The 23,425-nt window shown below is 33.9% G+C and overlaps 1 protein-coding gene across 3 annotated transcripts in view; it reads right to left on the bottom strand.

Moving 5' to 3' along the window:
* Nucleotides 1–329: 329 nt before the first annotated feature.
* The window catches only part of PPIP5K2 (diphosphoinositol pentakisphosphate kinase 2), a 65,021-nt gene continuing 41,925 nt past the window's right edge, over nucleotides 330–23,425 (bottom strand). The window contains exons 20-31 of one of the 3 annotated variants that reach the window (XM_081320260.1): nucleotides 21,688–21,815; nucleotides 20,861–20,975; nucleotides 20,057–20,164; nucleotides 19,859–19,975; nucleotides 18,922–19,095; nucleotides 14,804–14,965; nucleotides 13,522–13,591; nucleotides 11,139–11,258; nucleotides 10,334–10,396; nucleotides 6,356–6,505; nucleotides 4,534–4,662; nucleotides 330–2,658 (exon numbers count right to left, since the gene is read on the bottom strand). In XM_081320260.1, the coding sequence (XP_081176386.1) occupies nucleotides 2,627–2,658; nucleotides 4,534–4,662; nucleotides 6,356–6,505; nucleotides 10,334–10,396; nucleotides 11,139–11,258; nucleotides 13,522–13,591; nucleotides 14,804–14,965; nucleotides 18,922–19,095; nucleotides 19,859–19,975; nucleotides 20,057–20,164; nucleotides 20,861–20,975; nucleotides 21,688–21,815 (1,368 nt within the window). In that variant the 3' untranslated portion in view covers nucleotides 330–2,626. The remainder of the gene's footprint in view (nucleotides 2,659–4,533; nucleotides 4,663–6,355; nucleotides 6,506–10,333; nucleotides 10,397–11,138; nucleotides 11,259–13,521; nucleotides 13,592–14,803; nucleotides 14,966–18,921; nucleotides 19,096–19,858; nucleotides 19,976–20,056; nucleotides 20,165–20,860; nucleotides 20,976–21,687; nucleotides 21,816–23,425) is intronic. The other 2 variants (XM_081320258.1, XM_081320259.1) reach the window with 2 other exon arrangements.

The raw sequence follows: 23,425 nt of genomic DNA, 5'->3' as shown, positions 1-23,425 counted from the left end.
GTATCTGTCAATTAAGAGCTTATCCCTCATATTTTGCACTGTGGCTCATAGTGAGGTGTGCCCTTTATTTATACTAATGCATAGATTTATACCAAAGTGTCATATCATTTTGATTTGAATATAGAAGAGCTGTTTTCAATACACTATTTTGTAGGAGAAGGAGTGGCAGAACCTGGAGGCAGAATTAAAAGAGGATTCAGCCTATCAACTCTATATAGCCACAAATGAACTAAGTCCAATACCGCTTGTATTCCATTGACCCTTGTCCAGCATGTATAAGCATGAATAGCAATAAAAAAAATCCTGTAAAAGATCAAGTAGAATGGATGCTGGTTTTTTGCAGACTCTCTTTTATTCAAGAGCACGTTCAATTTTTATTCTTTGGTTGACTGGAATGTTACACATAATTAAACATTTTGTATAGAAAAAGAAATATAACATATACATTCATAGGTGAGCAAGACAAACATTGTCCATATTAAAAACTTGTATTTTAGAATGCAATGAGAACTGTGAACCCATCATATATTTGGTATCTTAATAATTAATAATTGCTTATATAATCCCACATAATATGCACAGCAATGCCATGGCAAGCTTTATAAGCAATTACACTTTTATGGAAAATTACTGAACGAGAAGTATTTTTATTCTTATAAAGGCACTCCATCCAGGCCTCTTGCAGCATAAAGGAAAATATTGCCATTCATAAATTACAGTTACTGCAGACTGAAAATATATGAACCATTCAATAACTGAACAGGATACATAAGGTAAGTCAAAAGACAATTAATATATAGATGTTGACAAACCTGAATATTTTTTTTAAAAAATCACAGTTCCAGTTTTTGGGAGATCTGATAATGCTGATTATTATCTTTAAACATTGTCCACCAGTAGGCATGATTAAAAGATCAGTGATATGCCTATTTTCTATATGGGGTTATCCCCATACATTCAGTGATGAAACAGTTAATTTCATAGAATTAGTTCTGTTGCAACTTCTTTTCATTTGAAAACAGACAAATGACAGCATGTACAGATATATAAAATTACAATCATGAATGTAAACAGACCAGCTGTTTCTGCTTTTCTAAAGCCCTGTTAACCTTTTATAGGAATATACTTTTAAACAGTGTTCTGCAGAAACCTTTGTTGCAAACATTTTTTTTTAAAAAAAGAACCTTTGGAGAGTATGTAAACAGGAAATAAATTCATAAATAATGCAATCAAAATTAATTCATGCTCTATACTAAAGCATAGGTTAGAATACACTTGCACAAATTCTAGATATTGATGTAAACAAACAATGTGGTAAATCATGCATATACTGTCCATGACTGACTCCCAAAATGCCTCATATTCAAATAGGAAAAAGTAAGAGGTACTTCTATACCAAGACTGAGCACAGGTGTCTGCTTAGGGCAAGATACTAATTTATGAGTACATGACCTTTTGGACAGTGCAACTTTAGCTAAGAAATCTCACTAGAGGTACCTCGATATAATAGGAAAGGATGCAATGCTTCCAGAAACCATATTTAAATTGAAGCATGGAGAGAGATTACAATCTAAACCTTGCATTTGACAGACGAAAGACTGAACAGAATGGAGTTAACACCAAGATTTTGTTCCCTATACAACTGCTGCTGACAGAGAAAGTAATTGACATAGGATGAGAATGAGTTTTTAACTTAGTAGTGAGCATGCATGAAATGGAAATAAAATACATTAGCATTAAAATGTTTTCTTTTTAATTTGTTTTTCCTGGCCCTGACTCTTGTCAAGTTAGAATAAATTTTCAGTGAAGCTGTTCTGTGAACTGAAACCAAATTTAACTTTTAACGATACAATTGTACAATATTATATAGATGCTATTAGTCCTTACATGACTCCAAATATATGACACATTAGCTTTAGAGTATTAGTTTCTACAACAGGTTGTTCAATTTTCCTTGCATTTTCAAAGTCCAAGAACCTAAACAGTTTTCATCTGTAAGTCAAACAACATTCATGTGTACCAGAAATAAAGTATAAGTTGCTAAATTCTAGTTTAGGGATCAGTATTCAGAAAAGTAGCCATTAACCAGAGCCATGTTAATATTTCTTGATAATGAAAAAAGGCTTATTGTAAACTTTTAAAAGGCCTATTGTAAATCTATCTCCAAATAACGGCCTTTTAAAAATATTTTTTGTCTTCTCTCCCTTTCTAGCTGTATCTGCAATACAAACTACTATGCTAGGCTGTTTTGGTTTTGCATTGTGCGCATATTTTAGACAACAATGATGGAAATATTTTGTGCAGTTTGTACATTTAAGATATTGGTACCTTAAAATTACAAGTGTAAACTTTGTTGCTTTTTATATTTTAGAAAGGAAGTCACCTTCAACCTGAAAAATATACAACTTATACATTCCAGAAATTATTTTATATACAATGAAACACACTGTGTGGCAAATATGATTTCAAAAACTGTCTTTTTCTTTAAGGATTTGTTCGTTATAGAAGAGGCAATGAAGTGTTCCTTCAAGTTTTGACTGAAGTGCTTAATTCCTTTTCAGAAAGCATTTTACTACTAACAACACACTAGTATTATTTAAATCCTTTTTGTCTTCTAATGGTACAGTCAAATATCAGGAACTGAAGAGCAAGTGGCATCTGTACAGAAACAAAATATTATTTCAGTCAAATTTTAACACCTCATAACTCATTCTGAATTCAAAACAATTTCTACAAATGAGTTCAAAAATTTTCTCTAACAACTAGTCCGTCTGAAACTTGCATTGTACTATAAATAACTGGGTTTAAATTCAGAATGGTGTTTTGCACACCATTAAAATACATGCTTATGTTTTATGAGCAAAACTAAATCAGAACAGCTGAAACTCCTTTCAATGCTTAAAACTAATCTCCTTGCCAAACCTGACTAGATCAAGAGTTTACTCAATTTTTTCAATTATTTCAATGTGTGTTTATCCACTTTTTTTGAATCATTCTTAGAACTAAAACTTCTGGATATGTGTTTTACATCATATATCAATTTAAAAATTGGTAATCCTCCACTAAACCTAAAATTATAACTACACATAACTTACAGAAATGTTTACATAATTGGCCTCACATGTGGCTTTTAATCTGAACTTGCAATATTTAATAGAATCCCAAGAAATGAAAAGGACTGGAAGCAAACTGAACAGTACTGGCAAATGATAGATAGTAAATAAGTCAAGATATTATGAGCAACATCACACAAAATACTTTCAACTATAGTCAGTTAAATCAAGATCTGCAACATATGGGGAACACTACTTCTGGAGCATTCAAACTAAGTAAAAGAGTCTGAAAAATGTGCCAAGCTTCATATTAAACATGATTATTATACAGTACTTTAGAGCATCTCTCTTTTTTCAACTTTTTCAAGTCACTGGTGCAAGCAAAAACATTTTAAAAAAGGGAGTTTAGAAGAGTTTCTTTTATGTACAGTATTTCACTTCCATAGGTCAAACTATTTTTTCCATTTGTGTATTAAGCACAATTGTAAACACAGATAGTCCTTGGTTAACAACCATTTGTTCACTGATTGTTCAAAATTACAATGTAAAGAGACAATGCGTGCAGTTATGGCTGTTGCAGTGTCTGTGAACATGATTGCAATCTAGTTACTGGCAACCTATTCACACTTATTACTATCAACTGCCCCACAATCATGTGATCACCATTTGCAATATTTCTTGCTGTCTTCCCTAGAAAGTCAATGGGGAAGACAGCAGGGGAGGTCACAAGAACTCCCTCTGGTTTCTGGGGGCTGGGTGGAAATGGTCCATGCCAAAATCCATTTGCAGCATGAGGTGTTTGCAGGCAGCCCCCAGAAACTAAAGGTTATGGGGGCTGACTGCTGAAAACACTCCATGCCAAAATCCTGCTTGGATTTAAGGGTGGACCATTTTCACCCAATCTTTGCAGGACAATGCAGCATATCTCTTCTGATCTTGGGAGGCCGGCTGCAAAAACTCTGCAAATAATTATGTCAAAATTCTGCTGGGATTTTTGGATGGACCTTTTTCAGACAGCCTTTTTTGAGAACAAGGCAGAATTCCTCCAGCAGGCAGTTCTTTGACAGGAAAAGAGTAGCTTATTGGAGGGATACAACTCGATATAAAACACTCTTTTTGCTCTGTCCACTTGATCCAGGAGATTGCTTAATGACCACAACCAGGAGTGCTAGGATTGCATTTGTTAAGTAAATGATATTTTGCTTAATGACTGTTTCACTTAATAACTGAAGATTGTTATCTCACTTGTGGCTGTACGTTGAGGACTACCTGTACTTATATGTTATCAGTTAAAGTAAAAAGGTTTTGCCTAATAAAACATTTCTCATCTTTTTAATTCAATGCTGATCAGATTAAACAGAAAATCAGGTTTGTAAAGATTTTAATTAGATTAAAAGTATATAAATTTGATTGTTAAAAGTATGACCAATTAAAAGCTTACTGATATGAGAACATTTAAACTTTTTCAAGCATTACTTACCTGAGGGGCTTCGCTCAACAGATCTCCGCCCTGCAAAGTCTTCAAATGTTGTTGGTTGGATTTTAGCAGGGGTATATGTATTTAAAGAACACTTTCTTTCTGTAATGGATTCAATAAATGACGGAGAACCTAAAAGATTAACGGGGCAGGATAAGTTCTGTAACAAAACCACATTATTATTTTTTAGCACTGCTAAGGAGAAATTTCCTCAGTAGAGAACAATCAACCTGTGGAATGGCTTGCCTTCAGAAGTTGTGGGTGCCCCATCAGTGGAGGCTTTCAAGAAGAGACTGGAGAGCCATTTGTCTGAAATGGTATAGACTCTCCTGCTTGAGCAGAGGGTCAGACTAGATGACCTCCAAGGTCCCTTCTAACTGTTATTCTATGTCTATGTGAATCTTTAGGCAATAAAATTACTCAATCTCCCTTAGATCATGAACCACATCATTGAAACACTGGAATAGTAGTGGAAGTACACTTTCTGGAATTTTCAGTCATCAGTATAAGCAGCTGGATATTGTTTACTGTTGTACATTTGGCTATAGGTTTATTCTTTTTTTAAAATTCATTAGATTTATCTCTTGTTCTTTCAGGAGTTCCAGACACTATACATTATATATTATCTAGTGAGTTTCCGTGGAGTTAAATCTGGGTCTTTCTCTCATAATCCACACCTTATGATACTACCTTATGATATTACTTCAATGACTGTTCAAAATTATGACCAAATGGACTTACAACCCATGTCTAAAATTACGGCATAGTTCTCTCACTTGACAACCGTCAAAATTTGCAACCGTAATGGGAAGGCTTATGTGATATTGTAATTGCAATATCATATAAGTTAGTACATGGAAAAGTTTGTAAGTTCTCTTGAGCCTTCAGATGTAGGTGAAGCTGATTGAAAAAGTAGTCTTGAACAAGAGATTGTTGCTGTGGATGGAATAATACAAGCAACTTAAGATTGTGGGGATCTTCAGTATTTGTAGAGGTGGAAATAACCTTTGTTATTATATATTCTAAACACATAAATTTGGCAATGTTATAGTATTGTTGTTAAGCAAGTTTCAGCTGAGTGAATCTATCAAAATCCTAAAGCAAAGGAAAAATAAGAAATGCATATTTGTTTGGAAATTGTCTGGCATCCACTAAAGGTCTGGCCATCAAAATGAGTTTTTCAACAGGCCTTAGGATGGAATATGTACCCTGCATTGTTTGGAATCAAGTTTTTTTTAATTAAATCTATACAAACAAACAAGCAAATTAATACAATTGTAAGGTAGCCCCTTCTGTAATCTGAATTTTATGACTATAGAGTGTTGTTTATCTTAGACCAAGGGTGTCAAACTCAATTTCATTGAGGGCCGCATCAGCATTGCGGTTGCCCTCAGGGGGCCGGGTGGGTATGGCCAGGGTGGGCGTGGCCTACTGGGTAGGCGTGGCCAGCTCTACATCGTTCACATCAAGGGTGCCTATGGGGGCCTGGGCAGGAGTGGGACGGATCTGAGGGTCTCTGGCAGAAGGAGGGTCTCTGGGCCAGGGCCAAGGCAGTGGGGGCCGTTCCCTCACTGTTTCCAGGATGGCTTCGCGGGCCGCATGAAACCACTTTGCGGGCCGGATCCGGCCCCCGGGCCTTGTGTTTGACATGTCTGTCTTAGACATTGTTTTGTACAGTATCTGTGCCTTAGATTCTGTTCTTCTAAACCTTAAGTATATAAAGAGATATGTAAGCAACTCAAGTGCTAATTCTCATTTTAAATGATTTGTCTACACTTAGCAATGTTTTGCAGTTTGAAAAATAGAATGTATAGTAAATAATTACGAAAGGAAGCTGTAGATGTATGTGGAAAATTTTCACACGAGGTTGAGGCTGTAATTGAGGCAAGAAATTCATCCACTTGCTTTAAAGACAAGGAGTTATGGAGAGTTTCTAGAGGACAAATTGAAGGCACCATGGAATATAATTCAAAGCCTAAAAAAGAAAAAAAACCCACAGATTTTTACCATAAAAGCCCTGAAGCACTGAATTCTTTTTTTTTTTTGGGTAGTAAAGTGATCTACAAAAGTTTAAAGGTACAATAGGAAAAAAAAGTACCCGATGCCATGTGTAGTGAAATATGTTTCAACAGCAAATTTCTGATTTTGACAATTCTTTTGTTCTCATCAAAAGTAGTTCCAAAATTTTGCCTGATTCTACAGTGTAAATTTTCAGAGATAGTACACGTCAAACAGGAGAATAAAGAATGGCCAAAAATCACTCAAGTATATAAATACATATAAATACACTGACCACTTCACAAACTAAAGCAATACTTAGACCAAAGGATTCAGAGGTTATTTCACATGAAGCTTATAATTCTATATAATCTTAATAGAACATGCATATTTAAATTAGCAATTTATCCATAACTTACATAGCTGTAATCTTACAGTCACATATATATGCATTTTAGCAAAAGACCTATTTATGAATTAGTTAAGTTAATGTTGAAATATATCCTAAGTATATAACCAATGAAACTGTTTCCCACCCACATTCGAAAATAATTTGGAAGGTTTTAAATTATACAATTCTGAGTTAAAATTTAAGAAAGCTCCTTTCATAAAATATCAACATGCAAGACTTTACATGTGTTAAATAATACTTGCCTCATTAATTATATAATTATTTTAGACAAAACTATAGGTATTCTACTATTTAATAAGAAAACTTAACAAATAAACAAATAGTTGATTTTGTGTATATGTATACATACAGACATACATGTGAGATTTAAAGGAATTTCATGAACTGATTATGACAGTGGCCCACAAAATGATGTCCATATATTATATTGTTTAAAGAATGAAACTGTATTTCATTCAATAATTTAGATCTCTAAATTATTTTCAAGGCATTTATTTCAAAAACAAGGACACATTTAAAATGTAATATTAATGTTAACACAATCTATCAATGATTTCAATATCACCTTTGCCTCATTTTTTAAAAACCTGTAATATTTCATATGTAAAGTAATATTTATTAAGGATATTTGGGCATTTGGTTTAATTGTAGCAATTAAGTTTCTATGGATAATTCAAATTAATTGTATTTAATGCTTGGTAAAATAAACTACAACAGTATACATGCAGGCAAGCGCAAACCCTTTCTTTGCATTACAGTAAATTCCACAAGAACTGCAGCTTTTCTTTACCAGAGAAAAATCTGTAAGCACAAGTAACTCCAGGATTACAAGAAGGAATTTTATAACAAACTATTTTTTCTCTTAAAGAGCTCATGCCTATCCAAATGCTTAGATATCAGTACCTTGGGGAAAAATGTAGAGGAAAATTGTGTTATAATTAGTATCTTTCCTTGGCTATAGAGTAGTCACGCAAATACTCAACCTTTAGCAGTTCTATTATCTAATTATCAAATGCTCTTAGATATTTCCTAAGAGGCTGTCTCTGTGAAAAGAAAAAGAAAACTTCTTTCTTAAGTTAATGTCTTAAAAACAAGCCCAGCTTTTAATTAAACAATAGCTCTAGGGTGATTTTTATTGCAAGATATATCTCTATCTCAAAATGGAAGACAATGAAAGGGTTAGCACAGCAACAGAAAGCCACCCTGCCGTCTTACATTTGTAAGCTATAAAGACGTACCACTGAAGCCTAGAAATTCCTCAGAGGAAACCGACCAGCACCTATAGAGGTCTGGATGCTCTGCACAGAGGCCCAGAAAAGGTAAAGCACTGTCAGTAGGTACTGATTTCACCATATTTCTTTTACTCAAGATGAAAAAAAAGGGAAAGACTGAAAAAAAGGTTAGGGTTACCAAAGTCAAGAGAAAGAGAGGCTCCAATGAAAAGGTGAAGAAAAGACAATAAACCACACCTGTCTCTAAGAGTCAGTACCAATGTATCAGAAAATATCTTTAACATTCAAATGAATACCTAAAGCATACAATAATTTATTAAAGACACTAAGAAACATATTTAATAGATCAGAGAAAGCTTTGTAATGTAGTTGTGCATAATATACAAAGTATATTAAGAACATAATTTAGGTGAAATGTATTTAGCTATTAGAATTTTCTTGCTTATGTAAATATGTAATAGTTAACATTAAAAATCCAACGTCGTTGCTTTGCATTATTGCATTAAGCTTCTCTCTCTTTTTAGTTGGCTTAATTTTAGAGCTCAAACATGTTTTCACATGTTCCAAACAAATTTCCAAATCCATACAGTATTTAAAATATATACAAAATGTCTTCAAAAATATTTTTCATAACTAAAGTAGACCTGTTACAGGTAGTCCTTGCTTTCTGACTGTTGCTTAACAACCATTTGAAGTTATGATGGACTCAAAAAAAGCTACAACTATCCTCAAGTTACAATTGCTGCACCATCCTATGGTCACATAATCACAGTTCAGGTGCTTGACAATTTGCAACCTGGTGCACTATCCCATGGTCACATGATCACATTTTACAACTTTTTTGCCATTTTCTGGCAAAAAACACCCATTGGATAAGCTGGATTTGAAGTTATGAACATGTGATTTGCTTAACAACCATTTAATTTGCTTAACAACCACAGTGAATCACTTAACAACCATTGTAAAAACAGTCATAAAATCAAGTCCAGTCATACGGTGACTCAACTTCGGACCACAACGAATTATGACCAAAATTCCAGGCTCAACTATGATCATAAGTCAAGTATTTCCTGCGTTATTTAGATTGTTTCTAATAATCAAGTGTATCAAAGAGTTAACAATAATTCTGTAACTTTAGTAAGACCCCACATTTCTTTTTTACTTATTGATTTTTTTCTTACTTAATAGTACTGGAAAATTTTGAATTAAGGACTAAGGGAGCATTATTATTGTGTGGCAGTCAGTTCAGTTTCTGTAATAAAAAGATTCACTCTGGAAAAGTTTGTGCAAAATGTTTCATATGGGAACTGAAAAAGGTTGTTTTCCCCCCAACATTTAATTTTAACAACAAGAACAGTTTTGAATTCATTCACAGTCTTGAAGGGAATTCAGCTATATATTAATTAAATAAAACCTGGTTCCATCATAATGAGAAGATGATTTAAATAAGGGAAACAACTCATGATAATGTTAGTATAGTGTACTGTTTTAAATTTTATTTTAATGCAATGCAATTTCAAGAAAGATGATTGATAGATTTCATTTTAAATGACAATTTAAATTAACAAGGTGCTCTTATCAATAACTATTAATGAAATTAAATAAACAGTACCCCAAGTTTAAAGGCAGTGTAGCTTGGGGTGCTGGAGACAAAAAGAAGTAGAAATGCCTTTTCTTTTTTGCCTTCTGCAATTCTCAACACCATCTGATGGTTGCTATTGGAAACAAAATGCTTAAGAAAATGCACTTTAATCTGATTTAGCAAGACATTTTTTTATGCTGTGGTACAAAGGTTCAGGATGAAAATATCTAATGCAGCAAGAAGGCAAAGAATATTATGAAGAGAGTCCAAGGAGCTTTAAGATCAGAAAAGTTTTTAAAAACATTAAGATGTATTCATTGCAACAGTCATTTGGATGAATGTGTATAATTAGACTTGAACTAATTTTTCATATTATTTCCCCAAAAGATTTGATGTGTGAATTAAAAAAAATAAAATTAATATATGAAAAGGGATTAATTAATTGCCATACCTAATAATTGGATAAATCTCTATGTGCTTAAGATGGAATGTAGAAAGATAGTGGAATAATAATATGCATCCCATTTTTGAGAGGGATGAAGCAAGGGAATATTTTTTTTAAATAAAAGCAAAACATACCATTGGTTGGGTGTCGAGCAAATGTGATAGAAAACCTTTTAACAGCAGAACCACGTGTGGTGTCTGAGAAAGAGAAAAACAGGTACCTGAAATTCAAACCAGCTACCAGAGAAGAGGGACATTTCAAGAAAAGACAGGAAGGTGGGAAGAAGGGAAATTTTAAAAAAAAGGTTAGAATTAAGTGGCATGCAAAAGGTATTGGAAAAAGTGCATAGGCCAGATAGATTTAAAAATAACTTTTGCTTGAGATTAACTAGGATTTGGAGTGCATGGATTTAAAGGAGTAACTGCAAATTCGATGCACAAAATTATGCATGATTGGCATTTAATGTTCAGGTAGTGACAGCAGAAAAAAGGTGTATGTGTTTTTAATCTCAAATATGTTAGAAAACATTGCAATACCATTCAAAATTTTGTGCTGTCATTTCCATTAACTGTCCAAAGCCTAAACTATAATTTTAAAACATCTATATTTTTATTGTTTCATTCCTTACCAATTTCAAGAATTTTCAAAATACATTTTTCAAAACACTTTTGAAGTGATACTTCAAAACATTAATATTTTTATAGATTGTATTTCTTAAAGCTTTTATTCAGAAGATATGTTACAGAAGAACTGAAGAAACATTAACCTCAACCTAATGCTGAAAAAATAAGCAGTAAGATTCACTGTACTTAAAAGTGCCAAATAATAACCTAGCCTTCCTCTCAGTCAAAAGATTTAGGCCTTTTTTAAAGTTTTCCTTAGTGTGCAATATAGAGGGCATGTGTAAATGTAAATGCATGTGCGAAAGTGTGCACATACCATCTATGCAGCCAGAAGAAGTCAGCTTTTTACGATGAGTACGAGCATAATCCTGTAGATTAGGTGCACTTGAAGACCCCCCGAGCACTGAGGTGCTAAACAGGCTCGCACAGTGAGACCCTGATGGGAGTTAGAGAAAATACATACAAAAACCAGGTGTTCTTCTATTCATATTGGGATGCATGCAGCATGCAAGCACTTTGATCTTACCACACAGAAGGCACCTTGTGGCATTGCCTTGGACAGATTTACATTATGCTTGTAGCATCTTAGTGATATTTACAGTAATTTCCTATAATAATTTGTGTTTAAAGTTCTTTTTACCAAAGATAAGGTTGTCCTTAAATGAAGGATAAACAAACTTGGCAAAGGAAAAGCAGGCAATATAAAATAAAAAGAGTGGAATTATAAAGGTTAGATTTCAGAAACTGTACTTGAACTGAAAAAAAATGAAGATAGAATTCTAGATACAGCAGAACTGAACATATATTCGTATGCAAATTTTCCTGGAATTCTTGAGTATTTATCAAACAATGTGCTTGTGGCTTACATCCATTTGGGTCTTTGGTAGATGGATCCTATGAAATATACCCAGTAGCTAAATTCACTCTACTTGTATTAAAATATATTAATTTCAAATTAATATTGAAATTGTATAAAACAATTTTTGCTAATAACTAAAAACTTACTTATAAAAAGTAATATTAATATACAATAACACAAGGTTTTTTCCTGTGGCATATCTACACTATCTAATTCACATTTCAAAGTTACAAAAGAGGCTACTGTAGATGCAATTTATTTTTTTCAACTATTGATATAATGCGTTTCTCAATTGAACTTGTAACAGGGGAAATTTCCTACCATATTTGAAAACTGATCTATATAACTTTAACCATATATGCCCATAACTGCAAGGAGTTGCAGTAGCTACCGATGACCTAACAAAAAGCAAAACGTTACTAGCACCTGTGATGATGAAACCCATCCAATGTAAACGAGTGCTACATCTGTAGCAAAAATTTTGGAACCAAAGATGTACCTTCACTTATGCACATAAGTAGATCAGGTGTTTTTTTCACATTGACAATACGATATAGCATAGAGAGGAAGACTGGAAATTAGAAAAAGTAAATTCAAAAAACCGAGAGCACCTGATGTATATACATTTGTCTAAGGCAGGGGTCAGCAACCTGAAACAGTGAAAGAGCCACTCGGAACCGGTTCCCTCACAAAAGGAAAAACTGGGAGCCGCAAAAATGTGTGCACATGCGCGTACATGCGCACATGCGCAGAACAGGGTTTGACTGAAGAGTGGAGCCAAGGCGAGATATGCGCCTACCCTGCATATTTGAATTGATTGGTTGAACTTTTTTAGTCCCACTTTTTTGGGGGGGAACTGCACATGGCAGAGGACTGGGAGCCGCATGCGGCTCCAGAGCCGCGGGTTGCAGACCTGTGGTCTAAGGTAACTTCTGATATGATTTGACACCAAATAGGCTGCATTGAGGGACTAAAGAATTTAATAGAGAAATACAGAAATTTTAAACTGGTTACAGGTCAAGTTATTTGCCAATATTTATAATTCTGGATGTTCTGAAAGTTATACAAACCAGATCATCTATATCTAACAACACAAATAATCAACAATGTACTACTGACAACATATTAGGTTGCAGGAAGTGAATGCTGAGCCTAAAAAGCCTCTACATTTGCTTTGTTAGAAGACTAGTTCCGCTGAGCTGGTTCTCTTTCCCAGTTAAAGAGTGTATAAAAAGAATTTTAGCTTTGAAAACTGGTAACTTGTGATTACTTTTTCCTTTCTTCCTTCATCATCCCTTTTTGGATTTGTGAAATCATTTACTGTAAACCTGTAAATCATTAATGGCTTTGTTGGTTTCTGATTTTTATTGCAACACGCCCTGGAAATCTTTTTAGATGAAGAAGGCAATAATGCTTTCAATATTGATAATACCATAAAGTATGATTTAATAAAATCAGTATCCTTCTGCAGTATTATTTAGAAAACAGTATTTGGATTAAAATAAAATGTGCTATAAGACAGCAGTTACAATAGCTATCTATGTTTATATACTGAAAGCTGTAGTTGATGGAATTTGGGGTAGTGCAAAGAACTTTTACTGTTGTTTTAAAGAAAAAAGGAAGATAGCAAATAAGAAAAATAAGAATGGCTTGATTTTCAAGAGCATCTTAATTGATACAAAGGAATATCATCCCAATAATCTTAGTGTTTTTGGTATTGATCCAATATCAGTTGGTATTAAAATTAGTGTGATGCCAAATTTCAGACCTACAAGTTTTATCAGAACAATATTAAAACCAGGGTACTTCTATTTCAAAATTTTTTATTAGATATACATACCTATACTACTGGTCTTTTGCTCCACAATTGTTCTTGGAGGTCGAAAAAGACTATTATTTTCTGATGGTGCCTGGACATAAGAAAGAGATAAATAAGGAAAGCAGTCTAATGGGCTGGTTGAATCCATTAAACCTGAAACAGCCACCTGCTAAGACAGACAAGTATTAAAAAGCCATACAATGGGTTAGTAGAAATACCAACATAATATGAAAGATCATGCAATTATTGCTGAAGGGGTTCCATTTCACTCATGAGATCCTTGCAATGAAGTGGTGCAAGCAGGCATTCATGATAAAACAGGACAGACACCAAGAAAATTATGAAAACACAGATCATTTTAGTTTAGTTTACCAAATGAATACTCCTAAACTGCGCCTGTATTGGAAGGGGGAAAAAAAAAGGAAACACAGACAGGCTGATGAAGTCACCATACAATCACTGAACCATATGCAGCCCTACGAGAATGAATTTCTGATGTTCAAAACTTAATACTTATTCTCTACATCAAAATATTTTAAAAAGTCGAGAGCAAATAGAAACAACAGTTTCTTAAAGAAAAGTTTTCACAACAGAACACCATCCGTTGTTTAGTATAAACAATACAACTGCTTTAAAGTATTAGCCTTTTGACTAACGTATTTAACTAAATATACAATATTATATTCATTTTCCCATTTCAGCATATTTTATACGACAATGGGTGAAGTACTGTGAGGAGGAGGAGAGGGGGGAGGGGGAAAAAGTATATCCAGTTAACGTATGGAGAAAATAATGATTAGTACTAATGATTTTTTTTCCTGCACAGTTAATGACAACTGAAAATATTATCTATTTCTAACCCCAAATATAGCATAATCCAATTATTTTCAATGTTAGCAAAAGAAAACAAAATCATTTAGATTTGCCTGCCACCAAATTAGATGCTCTGCTATTATTTATTTAGGAAAAAAAGCCTTGAAGGACAGCTAAGCCAGAGCTTAGGTCTGTTTCATTAGGCTGAAACCCATAATAATCCATACAGTGCTGAAAGAAACTAATTCCATAACCAAATACGTTCAGTGAAAATTGTGTAGGAAAAAGCGAACAAAAATAAGACATGCACTTGCTTTTTTTCCCCCCCAGGCATTTTTGGAAGTAACTATTATTTTTAAAATCATATTTTAATGGAAGGTGAAGTAATTTACTTTGAACAAAATCCAGAACAAGGGATTAGATGTCCTTAAAGACAATTGGTTCCTGCTTGGAATGCACAGTAACGTTTAATGAAGTAAAGTTTAAAAACCTGTTGCCATGAGCCAAAAATACTGGATGTGAAAGCCAATGATTTAGGGGAGACAGGGGAAGAAGTGATTTGTTCCCCTGATCTGCGTCTTCGACGCCCAGTACCCACACCACTGGTATGATGCAGCCACTCTGGGCTAGACACACTCAGGGGGCTCTCTTCCTGGAAATGAGAAAGGGGGCAAAAAAACAGCAAAGCATGCAACGTTAGAGTCAGAGCTAAATGGTAAAAAAATAAAATATAGTTCCACTCTTTTCTAAATAGCTCGATTCTAACCAAACAAAACCCATCAGCAACATTTTCAGCTACTGGTTTTGCTTCAGGTACATCAGCAATATTAATAGTGATTTTTTAAACTCTACACAGAAATGAGTGAAACTGTGTGTGTATGTGTGTGTGTTTTAGACATAAACATAATTCTGGGTAAACATACATACAAACACATACATACACTTTTGCTGCATCTTCTACCATTAATGGAGTATTCTTATGAAATAAAATTAAAAACTCTTTGGAAATTATATAACTGAACTTTGATAGCAGTAGCAGATAACTTCTTAAAGCTGAAGATATATATTATTAACTTTTTCTAATTAGAAATCAGTGAAATCAATAGTCTGGTTAAGCCTTATTTTTCTTTTGGTTTTAAGTGCAGATAAATGAACCAAATCAGTCACCAGTAAAAAAAACGTCCACATCAACAATGTTCCATACACGTAAATCTCAATACAGTAGATCACTTGAAAGATTGTTAAGTATTAAGTATCAAGATCAAGTTCACAAGGAATATTTTCTTTAAAAAATAACATTTTTTGTTTATAAATGACAAAATTACAAATAATTTATGTCGATATACACTGATGGTAACAATCTCAGGATCTAGAGAAAAAGTGAGTAGAAGTCATTTTATGAAATAAAATAAAAATAAGATGTTTCAGTATTTTTCTTTGAGATGAAAAGAATTTGACAATATCCTTTAAATGTATACAAACGATGCCTTCAAAAGAAATGTAATAAAGTGTAACTGTAACAATATTTTCAGGCTTCCATATTTAAGTTTCAAATAACTACCTTCAGTAAATAAAGATTTTAATTGGTATACAACTAATAGAACTCACATGTATAAATCAAAATCTAGAGAGGATAGGTATAATACTGTTATAGCAGATCTTTTTGCATCCTGAAAGAAAGCATGTTTCACAAATATTCATATATTATTACAAATTATAAGCTGTTGAAATTTAATAAAAGTATTTATGCTATTATAGTAATACATTTCCCCATTATTGTAAGCGACAAATGCTATGGAAATATAGTAAAGGAAGGACAGGTTACAGAATTTGGTTACAACAGACCAGCTAACTAAGAAGTGTTCTTATGTCAAAAGAATTCAGTGCAATTGCTAGATGAAAGATAGGAGGGCTCAAAATAACAAGACATACATTATGTACAGCAATTGTTGGAAAATAGAAGTTTATGTCACAAGAGCTAACACTGAATTGTCAATGGACAGAAGGAAGAGCCCCTACAAGTAAAGATTTGGAGACGTCTGCAGCAACAGTTACTGGCTTCAAAATGGAAGTGTGCAATGTGTGCAAAGCTGGGGCTTTCGTTTTGAAGCCAGTGACTGTCACTGTGGATGCCACTGAAGGCAGCTTAACTGATTATGTTTGCTACATTTAAGCACCGTTTAAGCAATTCTCTCTGCCAAACCTGAGCTACTGTTCTTATAATGGTTACTAATAGACCTTTATAGACAGACAAAACTTGCACAAAGCAGAAGATATTTTTTTTTAAAGACTGAGAGGAATGGCAGGTAGTACAAAGACTAATAAATTCTGTCAAAATCTTAAGACCTACAGCAGACAAAGGAAGATTTTCTATAGTTCAACCATGCCATAAGAAACACCCATGGACAGTTTGGACAACTGACCACTTCTGCTCCGGAATACAAAGCGGAAGCAAAGAAGGTTTGTTGTCAAACCACTACTTCCAGATTATCTAATGCCTCAGTTTTTCCTACATAAGCAATGTCAATTACTCTTTAACTGTTTGGATTTTTTTTCTCTTCAAGTCAGTTTTTGACTGCTTGCAACTGCCTGGTCTTTTCCCTGCAGTTTTCTTGGCTAGAGTTTTCAGAAAATCCTGCTTCCCTGGGCTGAGAGGGAATAGCAATAGCACTTAGACTTAGAGTATATGCCACTTCACAGTGCTTTACAGCTCTCTCTACAGAGTCAGCATATTGCCCCCAACAATCTGGCTCTTCATTTTACCGACCTTGGTAGGATGGAAGGCTGAGTCAACCTTGAATGGGTTCAGCAGTGAGATCAGCAGTGAGCTGAATTAGTCTGCAATACTGCATTCTAACCACTGTGCCACCACGGCTCATGACTGCCCTTGCCTAAGACCAGCCAGCTGGCTTTTTGCCTGAAGTGGGACTAGAACTCATGAACTCCAGTTTTCTAGCCCGATGCCTTAACCCAGGGTTAGGCAACCTCGGCTCTTTTATGACTCATGGACTTCAACTCCCAGTATTCCTGACTCAGGAATTCTGGGAGTTGAAGTCCATGAGTCATAAGAGAGCCGAGGTTGCCTACCCCTGCCTTAACCATTATAGCAAACTGATTGCAGTACTTCTGTTTAAACTAGTTAAAAATACTAAAATTCAGTTACATTACATTGCCAAATGTTTTGGAATTACTGTACTTGTATTACTCTTTCCTCAGAATTAAAATGTAAAATATTAGCATACAGGATATGATGTAGTTTGGGGTTTTTCTTCAGCCTTTGAAACCATTCATAAAAAGGTCAGTGAACATCTTAATCTGTTTCACTACTGAGAAATAAGTTTATTATAGCAAATCTCTCTTCCTGAGTCAGACCACCTCATTTTACGATTTTTTTGCTAATCCATATTCCAAATGTCTAGGAGCATCTCAATTTTTTATTGCATGTAGAATCAGGATTAGGTTCTCTATAGGGTCACATGCAGTTTTATAATTTAAAATTTAGGCTAAAATTTATTTTCATTAATGGCTCGCTTGTCTCTCTGATTCTTCTGGATACATTTCTATTATCTTGAAGAAACATATTCCAAATCTAAAATATTGTGAACTCTTCTGTCCAACTTTTGGTTTTCCTTAGGTTTGAGATAAAATGGAACTCAGGTAAGTATATATTTGGCAAGAAAAAAATGTAGAACATCTTCCAAAAACTATGACAGTAGCCTATTGGGAAGAATTTCAGCCTATTAATACTGCATTTCTACCTCAGTGGAGAGTGCTTAATTTGGCCAGATTTGATGCTGTGCCATACCTATTTGATATTTTACATACTGTAGTTCAAATATTCTCAGCAGGTTATAATCATGTCATTAAAACATCCATGGTACAAAATGAAGTATGCAATTGTAAATAATCTTAAAAAGTTTAAACAAAAAAATAAAAATAGTAGAAATAATCAAGCAAGCAATCAAGAAAGATGACATCATGTCAACATAAAAAAGGCTTCTGAATTAATTTTTAAAAGCCTAATAAGGGTCAAAGAATGGAAGCGAGTACAATCTTCTGGTGCAAGAGTAATTATGCCATACCTGGTGAAGGAAATTGAGCATGTTATGCATGTATTGCTGTATTGTCAATTTTACACAGCCAGAAACACTGATTTAATATTCCCACTTTATCCAATTGTGCCAGTATGACTCAAAGCTGATTAATTCCCAGAAATCTACAAAAGGTTCATTAATTCTGTTCTATAACTACTATTCAGAGTAATGCAGACTTTCCCTAGATGTTTAAAAACTTGATTTTCCCTTTGCTTCCTTGAGTATCTTCCTGATTAAGTATAATATTATAATTAAGTAAACTATATACAAGAGTATTGTGGGAATGTGTGCACCATTGGAACACCTCAGAGGCCAGGTTAGGTATAGACTGTCATGGAGAAAATCTATCTTTATGGTTGCTAGGAGTTGACAGTGATTTGATGGTACATAATCAATCAAATAACCACTATAATACTAGTACGTTTTCTAATTTTTCAGTATCACGAACATTAATTATATTGATTAGTTGGGGAAGAACTGTAATTTAAAAAATTACTGGGATATCTAAACTTACTTCTGCTGAACCCATTTTCCTGGGTCTTGAAAGGGGTGACTTCCTGTGTATATGGATTGGATCTGACACCATTGGCTTGAACATCATTACTGAACGATCAGTTTCATCTCTTTTATAAGCATGGGGGTCCTCATCATTCTCATTTCTATGGGATGTTTGTTTTGAATCATCGTTCTACAAGAAAACAGATATTTCATGTGATATAAAATTTCATCAAGCATACTAAAAGCATAATTCCTCTGAATATTAAATACCATGACCCTAACCAGAATTGTACAGTGTTGCGACTATGACATACTTACAATGTCATTCCCATTCAGTTATTAATCAAGTAATGTTAAGAGAGACACCTGTGATTTTACTGCCAGCTTCTCCATTGACTCGGCTTGTTGGAAGCCAGTTGCAAAGCACACAAATGGAAATCACATGACCGCAGGACACTGTAACAGTAAATGCCCACCAGCTGCAAAGTGCCCAAATCTCTATCACTTTACCGCGGGGATTTTGTAAATGTGAGGATCAGTCAGGAAATTATTTTTTAAGTGCCACCGTTAATTTCTAATGGTCAGTTAAACACGACAGTTCTTAAGCAAAATCTATTATATCTTGTCCATATTGAAAAGCACTCTAAATCAAACATACCTAATAACAAAGGTATTAATTCTATTATAACAGCAGTCTAATTCAATTTGTAATGCAAGTCCTTGCTAATTATCACTTGATAGACTGGCTTCTGATTTTTATACAATTACATGGAAAAAGTGCAATACTGACTGACTTAAAATAGTTAAGTACATCTCCAAATATATTTAAAAGAAGTTTCTAAACTTAAACCCAAAAGAAAACTGGAGATTTTTATTTAAGCAACCAAATGCTGTGAAATGACATGAAAAGTGCTCTTAAGTTTCATATGAGAAACATTTCTAAAAACACTTACCTCCCGTGAAGCAGGTCTGTAACCAAAACCTGATGGTAAGTTTTTATCTTCTTCACAGCCTTTAGCTCCTGGACTAAAATGTAACTCCACATGGAAGCGTTCTTCTGACGAAACCTCCTAAATAAATGGATGTCAGGTCATATTCTGACTATATGTAATTGGCTTTTGTCTTAAATTATTTTTTTATTGTTTCCTTACCTTATTTGGATCTTCATACAGCATGATAACTATTTGGGTCATGTAATTGAGTTCACTGACAACATTGAGATAATCCATAGCTCTCTTCCACTGTTCATCTTTTGATGCCTTAGATAAAAAAAAACATGTACATACCATTTGTTTAGTATTGTCTCTGTGTTGATCCCCCTTTTTACCTTAACACTTATATTAAGTGCTAAGCTTGTAAGCCGCCCTGAGTCTTCGGAGAAGGGCGGGATATAAATGGAATTAAAATAAAAAAAATAAATAAATAAAAATTAAACTAATTGTATGTTGTAATCCTAAGCGGACTTACCATATAGGAACTCTAAATGTATTTTCAATTGATCTATCTTATAATTCATTTTTATATATTAACTTATCAAGTGATGACAAGCAAAACATCAGAAAAATAAAGACGCATAGCCAGCCAGAAATTAATCTTAAAACATTCATTTTTTGCATATTATTTTTTAACTTACTAGCAAATTCATTAACATGCACACCAGGCTATTAAGCTTGTTCAACAAAATATGGCTTTAAACCTTAGTTTAGTTCTATCTTTTAACTAGTATTTTAATCTGTTTTAGATCACAATGAAATCACAAAAAGGTAACCCGATTTTTGCAAGATATATCAGTCAATGTTTCCATTATTGAAATGGTTAGAAGTCAATGTGATGACTCTCTAGATAATTCTTCAGGTTATTTGCTGAAAGAAAAAATATTACTGAGTAAGTAGTTTATTGAGTTATTAAATGTGCCTACTTGTATTCCTGAAAAGGAATACCACTGAAACACTTACATCACATAAAGAACCATAGCGAAGAGTTGAAAGCAAAGAATGGACATGACTCTCACTGGTGAAGTACAGCCTAGTTCGAACATGACGTTCAGGAGACATAACCCCACTAGAATATCTAAAAATAAAATTGCAGAAGTGAGTAAAGGGCACCATACATTGCATCTAAATCTAAAAATCTAAAATTTCTAGATCTAAACTCTAAACATTAACTAACAAACATTCCCACAGTTTTCTACTAATAATAATGAATTAGGCACACCCTTTAAGCTTCTGTATCAATTTTCTCCTGTTCATGATTAATTCACCTAGGTCCTAGGCATAAAACAATATATTTTTGGTTTTTTGTGCTTAAATTTTATACAGCCTTTATGAATCCATACTTACCTTGGACCTAAATTTCAAGTGGGGGAACTCTGAAATCTTAATCAGTGCTACATTTATGTTTAAGAAAAATATATGCTTTATACTCTGAATTATCTGAAGCTAAACCCTTGTTTTAAGACGCAAAATATAATGCTGTATTTGAAAATCTGCACACCCTTGATCAAAAATAAAATCAGAACCTTTGCCTAGAAGCTAAACTGCAAGTGTGACATGTGAGATATTAAAACTTAATTACCTTTGAAAGTAATGGAAATTAAGTTCAAGTGTCTCAATTTACCATGTTTGCGATCATGTATAAATGAAGACCATAGGATTTTTTTAATGCTTAAATTATATAGATTTCATAGAAGGACTGGAGGCTATCATTTTAAACTAAACATTTAGCTAAATTTATTGTGATTTAAGGGCTTTAGTAATGTCCAAAAATAGTTTAAAAAACTTACAAAGGATGGAGTTTGTTAACAGTATCATCATCCTGAGTCCTCTGAAGATCAGACCGAATTTTCCTCAAAAGTGGATTGCAGTAACCTTTAGCAATCTCTAGTTTTTCAGCCTCAGTAATGCCATATTCCTTAAGTGAAAAGAATGTGAAAATAAACTTGGATACTCCTGAAAATTCCCTATCAATCTAGAACTCGGTTAGATAAGTACATATTTCTACCTAAGCCCTTAATGAGATAATTTCACTTTCAGATAATATCACAGTAGTAAATGGTGATAGGTATGAGCCTCTGATCCTTGTCCTGCTGCTGGATCTGCCTCTGGACTAAAAAACAAAATAAACACTGCAGTTCTTTGCTAAGTTGTAAAGTACTATTTTTCTTGAAGACAGGATGGCATGTCAACTCAGAGAGCAATGATATGGACAAGAACCCCTAGGATTAACCTACCCATAAAACAGAATGGGACCTAAACAATGACAGCAATAGAGAACTTGTTTCAACCTGAGTCCACATAGCTTTGAGCAGTGTTCTAGGGGTTGTATGCTAGTTAGTAGGACCATATATCAAAATAGGTGAGAACACTTGATAAGAATAAGCAGCCCCAGGCACATTTTTAGATACAGGTTCCTCCAGAAAATGCATCTACTGGATTCACTAGATACATTTTTAAAGCCTTATTTTATGGCAGGGACAAAAGGTTAAAGATACAATATTCACTGGAGAGAGAATCAGTTATTCCTTCTTACCTCTACAGTAGTGGCCAAAATTGTGGAAACCTTTTGGGAAAAGTGTACAGTAGAAATGCCACCTTTGGTAAAGTTTCCACCAATTTTTCTTCTAATTTCTTTATAACTGTAGCATTGTTCACTTAATAATACTATTTTACATCACTTTCTGGGCAACCAGTCAACTCTTTGCACCATTACTTTAATTTTATTACATTTTACAAGCTCACTAAATGAAAGAACACAAAAAACCCAACCAACTTGATAGCGATCACATAACACACTGACAAATGTCCTGCTCTCAGCTTCAATACATGACATGAATAACTGAATCCTTCTGTGATCTGACTGGCTCATTGCCAAAACAAGATGACACTTGATTGGCTCTCTAAACACTCATGCTCATTGGCTACAATCAGATGAAGGAAAGCTACCTGATATCAACCTAAGTAAGTTGTGCTTCCTTTTTCTGCTTATTTGGCTATAACTTTTGATAGAATTCAGTACAGATAATTGAACAAACTTTGTTGCATTACATTCTCGATTAAATTATCTTTTCATTGATGTATAACTTTATGGTACTACTCCAAAAAAAAGTGGTGTTATTAACCATCAAACCTCAAAAATACACTTTTCCCAAAAGGTTTCCACAATTTGGGCCACTACTGTATATTACACAGGTTTTAAATCACCACTGGATTCAGATGAGATATTTTAAAATGGAGCTTCTATGTAATAAAGATGTGGAGACAAGCTCATTTTTTTTGCTGACATTATGGCTAAAAACATCCCATTTTTTATAGGATATTACAGGAGATCATTTATGTCCAGTGGTGGGATTCAAATATGTGAACAACCACTTCTCTGTGTGGATGCCGCTTTTGGAAGTCTATTCGGGCCTGGGCAACAAAAAATTAGTTACCGGTTCTGCTGAATTGGTGTGAACCGGCTGAATCTCACCACTATTTATGTCCCATCATCACAATATCATGAGGTGATAAAAGGCTTTCACT

This window comes from Vipera berus (genome assembly GCF_964194415.1).
Source record: "Vipera berus genome assembly, chromosome: 2".
Taxonomy (NCBI): domain Eukaryota; kingdom Metazoa; phylum Chordata; class Lepidosauria; order Squamata; family Viperidae; genus Vipera; species Vipera berus.
The sequence above is the reverse complement of the archived record's forward strand: the minus strand, read 5'-3'. Positions and strand labels throughout refer to the sequence as shown.